The sequence below is a fragment of the Pan paniscus genome, chromosome 13, assembly GCF_029289425.2.
Source record: "Pan paniscus chromosome 13, NHGRI_mPanPan1-v2.0_pri, whole genome shotgun sequence".
In the NCBI taxonomy this organism is placed as follows: Eukaryota; Metazoa; Chordata; class Mammalia; order Primates; family Hominidae; genus Pan; species Pan paniscus.
Window position 1 is genome coordinate 81,144,966 of NC_073262.2, and position 6,458 is coordinate 81,151,423.

General features: G+C 34.1%; 1 protein-coding gene across 1 annotated transcript in view; it reads left to right on the forward strand.

Annotated features, from left to right (window-relative positions):
- The window catches only part of PLEKHA3 (pleckstrin homology domain containing A3), a 58,799-nt gene that overhangs the window by 16,343 nt on the left and 35,998 nt on the right, over nt 1–6,458 (forward strand). The window contains exons 6-7 of the mRNA XM_003815510.5: nt 2,093–2,136; nt 3,908–4,023. Of these exons, the coding sequence (XP_003815558.1) occupies nt 2,093–2,136; nt 3,908–4,023 (160 nt within the window). The remainder of the gene's footprint in view (nt 1–2,092; nt 2,137–3,907; nt 4,024–6,458) is intronic.

Here is a 6,458-nt window from a genome sequence, read left to right on the forward strand (position 1 = left end):
AGAGGTGGAAGTGTAGTGTACAGTGTTTCTGAAATTTATTTGACAATTGAGCCCATTATATATATACACAAATAAAATAAATATATATATAAATACTATATATGTATATATTTTCTTTTTTTGAAATGGAGTCTTGCTCTGTTGCCCAGGCTGGAGTGCAGTGGCGCAATCTCAGCTCACTGCAAGCTCCGCCTCCTGGGTTCACGCCATTCTCCTGCCTCAGCCTCCTGAGCAGATGGGACCACAGGCGCCTGCCACCATGCCCAGCTAATTTTTTGTATTTTTAGTAGAGACGGGGTTTCACCATGTTAGCCAGGATGGTCTCAATCTCCTGACCTCGTGATCTGCCCGCCTTAGTCTTCCAAAGTGTTGGGATTACAGGCGTGAGACACTGCGCCTGGCCCATTTTACGTATTTTTTAATACCATCTTACAGGACTGTGGTGTGGTGTTGAGTAGAACATAGTTTGACAATGTTGCTTTTTAGGACAATTGTAGATATGCTATAAATTGTTAATTAACAAGTATGTGTGAACAAAGAAACCAGTGTTTTGAGATGGATGTGTAGTGCTATGTTCCTGAGGTTGATAGACAAAGGGTACACTTTTTTTTTAAAGCTGTACTTTTTAGAGTCAAATGCAGTAAAACACCTCAGAGTTGCCTTGCTTCTGCATTGAACTTCTCAGGAAATCCCTTATGTTACAAATGCTCTGTAGTCCAGAGAAGTCAATGCGTATTTTACATATAAGAAACTAAAATAATTATTAGTTCTAGAGACAAATAGCATGGAAAGTAAGGTCAGACAATCTTCATGTTTTTTTTTAAAATAACTATTTATTTATTTATTTATATGAAAAACTTACATTTATTTATATGAAAAATAAAGCTGAAAATTTGAGTATTCCAAAACAATTTAATCTGATCTTTGTAAGTGCTTTAATCTGATCTTTATAAGCGCTTTATATAGTTAATCTCAATGAATTCATCTTAGAGTAAACTTGCATTTAACTTTATTTCAAGTTGTCATAAAAGTTCAGACAACCGTCATTGGACCTACAGATTGAGTGATTATTATAGTGGGGATGTCCTTGGGTTAGTAAGCCTAAAGGAAGTAATTTCTGTTAAAGGAGATGTTAGTGGCCATTTGCATCTTAATGTCAATCTTATCAGATGTTCCCAGACTACAAACTGGGTGGGTCATATCTCTTAGCATTTCAACTGGTATTTCTCAGAGCAACTAGTGGCTCATGTTCCAAATATAGAAGGCATTTGCATAACATAAATGTTAGACCTGGGCTTGTTAGACTCTTGGGCTCATGTATACAAAAGCAACCACCCTAAACCTTTAGTATAATCTTTGTTTTTCTGCTACCATGTTAAACTTTGAAATAATCAGTTTTACTTGGCTGCCTCCCTTTATATTTTGATGGAGTAGTTGGATCTTCCAAATTATGTTTAGTATTTATCATATTTTTTAAATGTTCTGCTTAATTAGGTATTCTTTATTTTTTTAAATATATGTTTTGGAAATCCACTGAGACTTAGGGCTCTTCTTCTGAGTTCTTTAAAGTCTTGAATTATTAATGCTGTTTTCCATGAAAACCACACTTTAGAACATTTGTATATCAGCTACCTAAATAATTAATGATAAAGAGAAGCTTTGCTGCCAGACTCTACTACTGTCCTTTAAAAAAGAGATATTTATTAGAATATTTTGTGGCTTGCTAGATACTCCTTTTTTATCACATTTATATCTTATTTATAGTTATATACCCTGTTTTTTATATTTGTATACACACACATATATATGTATTATGTATAAAATTTGGTTTTTACTTTTGAAAAAAGAATCCAGCATGTTTTTGGTGTGTGTTGAAAAAGACTCCAATTAATGGTTATTAGGGAGAAAGCTTGATGTTGTACTAATTATGTTGCTTGAGTCTGTGAAAGATTAAATTTTTTTTTTGCCAGGTATCTTTTTCTCTGAGTAAATTTATGTTTATTATGATAATAGTAAATTAGAGCTGCATGATTCTACTTGACATGTGGATTATGCTAATTTTTTTTTTCTTTTTTTTTTCCAAAATTTCTAGATGAAGCGTTCTGTCAGCCACCCTGGTTCTTGCAGTTCAGAGAGGTAAAAGAACCTTTTCTTTTGACTAAGGTCTCTCAAATTATATCCATCTAGGGAAGTTCTTTGGGCCTGTAACAAGTGGTGTGGAATGTAAACTCTGTATGGGTTAGGTCTGGTTCGAAACCAGCATTTTATCTCTCAGTATTTATCTCCTAGTATTTAGTATAAGGGCCTGGCCTCAGTAGGTAGTCAGTAAAGAAAAAAATGAATGAATTAATTAACCAGCAAGGTAAGCACCTTGCCAGCCATTTTACCTTTTTTAGATGTTTGAAATACAGTCATATATTGAAGAATGACTTTTCCATCAATGATAGACTGCATATGTGACAGTGGCCTCGTAAGATTATAATACCATATTTTTACTGTACTTTTTCCATGTTTAGGTATGTTTAGATACACAAATACCATTGTTACAGTCACCCACAACATTCAGTACAGTAACATGCAGTACAAGTTTGTAGCCTAAGAACAATAGGCTATACCACATAGCCTACATGTGTAGTAGGCTATACTAGCTAGCTTTGTGTAAGCACGCTCTGTGATGTTTGCACAGTGACAGAATCACCTAGCGATGCATTTCTCAGAATGCATCCTTGTCATTAAGAGACGCATGACTGTATATCAAGTGATGGTTAGACAGAAGTACATTTTTGATGTATTGAGACTCCACAGCTAGGGCTCATTTTACCTCAGCTGTTTATAGCATCATCTATTCATGCTGAGCTGTTGTTTCATTAAGAGAGAAAGATCTTGCTGAAGAGAGAAAACCACTTGATATTTTAAAGTACATATTCATATCAATGCGTTTAAAAATTTTACCTTCTGGATAGATCTTACCAAAATGCTAAGTTGTTAAACTATTATTTTGTTAGGTAATAGTCCTTTAAGTTGCTATGGTTGTCTTATTTAGTTCTTTGGAAAGTGATTTAATTATAGTGACATTGGCATTTATTTCTCTATATTTGGACTGTTAAATGCTGTTTTGTCATGTTTTAATTTTTTCCCCTGATGATTGTATAATCTTTGATTAAACTGTCAAATACTCAGAGGAATCCAATGATGTATATATCCAACCTTGTCAGGGAATCAAGAGTCCCACCAACTGAATTTTCCAGAAAAATGGAAGCTTAATCAATTTTTGACCAACTTTTATTTTTATGAAAGAAATTTTTCTATCCTTTCTACCTCATAAAATAATAATTTTAAGTACAGTAAAGTTGGGCTGTTACAAAAATAGTAGCTGAGATGCTGTTAGGTGGCGGTGATTTGCTTCTCTGTTTAAATTTTTGAGACAGATTTTTAAAAGAGTTTTTCTAGGCCCCTTTTTGCCATCTTTATCTTCTCTTGCTGTTGTCAGTGAGTCTACCTCTAGCTCTATGAACTCCTTGCCCATCTCTTTCAGTCTGCTGGTTTTGATCAGATATGGATTGACTTAAAATACATGCACTCATGAAACCTATGACTTTTAGTTTTCAAACATTTGTAAACTGACTGATATGTCTGCTCTCTGGAGTCTCCCCTACAGAAGTCACTACTTCTTCATTGTACCCCTCTTCCTTTTAGTTCAGCTCAGAAGCCATATTCTCCAGGTTACCAGCTGTCTTCTAAATGGGTTCACTTGTTTTTGACTTCTGAGTAGAATGTTGCTAACACGGGACGTTGAGCATAAAAATAATTCTTTTTTCACTTAAAGAGAAGTCATTTAAAATTCCAGTTGAGTGTGTTTTTGTTTATGTAAGGCCTTACAATTTAATGCTTTTTACTTAATTTGCAGGAGTAGCCACTCTATAAAAGAACCAGTATCTACACTTCACCGACTCTCCCAGCGACGCCGAAGAACCTACTCAGATACAGATTCTTGTAGTGATATTCCTCTTGAAGACCCAGATAGTAAGTGACATAGATTCTGTCTCTTTCTTTGGCATATTCAGCAAAATTACTGTGGGGCTCTGTAATTTCTGGAAATGAAGTATACTGACTGAACATTGTACTTTGTTTCTTTGATTAATTCCTTAATTCAGAGGTAAGCAAACAGCGCTCAATCAATGAAAGCTCATATATCCCCTTACAAACAGGTTTGTTATTAACTAAGGAGTGCCCAGGATTGCTTTGTAAATATCGTATCTCAGATATATATTTATAGAATATCATGATCTTTTACCACCACTATACTTGGACTTAAAAAACATTTTAGAAGAAGGCATGAATTGTTAGCAGGATTCTAGGGGAAAATAAAGGCAAGTTCCAAGTTCATATAAAAGTCAGCATTGTTACTTTACTAAAATACCTAGAAATGGCTAAGGAAAAGAATTTTGTCTGGTAGTCACGGTGAATTATAGTAGCATTCATTCCTCTACCTTTTTCTTCCTTATTAAAGAGGCAGCATACTGTGATTGAATGTTTTTAGGAAAGGTTTTGTGATTTATGTTAAAATTTTTAAATTTTTCTCTTCAGAGAAGAAGCTTTGAAAGTGTGTCAGAATATCTAGTAAGATAGTAGTGACCATGATTTGCAGTGAACACAAATATAGTCTTATTATTACATCTCCATTAATAGACTTATACTCTCCAAGTCTCTACTATTTCTCAGGAAGCATGTGGGATAGAAACTATGTACAATTTCCAATTAAGGAACAGGTTGTGTTCCAATAGTTAGTTCATTTGTAAGTCAGTTGTTTGGAAAACAGATTTTATTTTTCTTGTGGAAATGACATGATAAGTGGTGGTTAGCTCTTTGGATAGCTAAGCATTCTTTGGAAGAGCCCAGTGAATTCATAGTATTGCTGAAATGGGACAAAACAATGGTGTATTTCTAGCATTTGAGTGTATTGAAAACACTGATTAAGCTGGAGTTGTTTTATGTAACCAGAAAGTTAAACAGGTTTAGTTCATACATATGGCAATTTTACAAAGGATTGCTGGTCATTTTTGGATTTTTAGGAGTTGATAGAATCTTTTTTTTTTTTTAATGCCCACTTTTTTTTTAAACTGAATTAATCATCTATTTATTAATATATGGCACTATTCTATGCTCATTAACATTTTGAATTTAAATTGAGATGTGGGTGGAGAAATGAAGGAAGGAAACCGGGAAGGGGAAGGGAGAAAGAAACTTTCTTGGGCCAATCAAGCAAGACCTGGAAGAGAAGAGGAGGAGAGGAGGAGGGTTAAAGAGGTTGAGTATGTGAAAAAAGTTATCTGAGGCAGGTAAGATAGATTCTGATTCTCTTTATTCTTTATGCCTTTTACACATGACTCTTAATCCAGAGTTCATGAAGGAGTTCTGTATGCTACCTTGTAGTTTTAAGTGCGACATCTTTTTTTTTTTTTTTAAGGGGATCATTTGTGATTACTAAAATAATTTTTTTAAAGCCATCCATTTTTCTTTAGAATTCTTTTCTTCTAGTTACTCTAGTCCTGAATATTTGAAAACAATTTTCAAAAGATCTAGGTGTACATGCTCTATTATATTTAGCATCCCCCAGTTTAACTGTTATGGACTGTAACAAAACTAGTCTCACACACACACACACACACACACACACGCACACACACACACGCGCATACATATAGTTCACTTCTCTAGAACATCTTTAAATTAGCAAGTATAGACTAGGTCAGAAATTTTATCCTTAGATTTTTTGCTGTTTATACTAGTTTAGTGTTTCAATTAGCTGACAAAGCAAAGATTGAATTAGTGCTCTTTCCAGAAAGTATATATTTTGTAATTGGCAGTCTTAGTTGAAAGTTGTTACTCAAAAATATTCTTCTTGTGAGATGCAACTGCTTCTATTTTCTTTAACAAGCTTTTTCAAAAAGTATGAAAGTAATAAATGATGATGGTAAACTCAAACTATATATATAAAGGTACAACTGCCTTAGAACAGGGCTATGCCAATGTAGTCAGCTGTGTTAACATGGAGTTGCAGTGATAGTTCTGTGAGCTGCATTACAAATGGAGAAATGGGATCTTTCAGTATGAGGTACCTTGTCAGCTTTGCTCAGAAAGTCTTAGAATGAAAAGAGGAATACCTGAATTTAGTCCTCGTTCTGTTACCAATTGTGTGATCTTGGGTAAGGCGTGTATCCTTTTATGGGTCTTGGTTTCTTTGCCTAGGAACAAGGAGAATATTAACAGCATTAAAATAGGCTGAAAAAGCAATAGTTAATTAATAAAGATTAAATTCAATTCAGCAAATATTTATTGACTACCTATCATGTGCCAACCATGATTCTAGCAGTGAACAAAACAAAAATCTCTACTTCAGGCAATTTCATCATTTATCTTATGAATTCTGATGTTTCTCCTTGTGGCTGTTGATACTC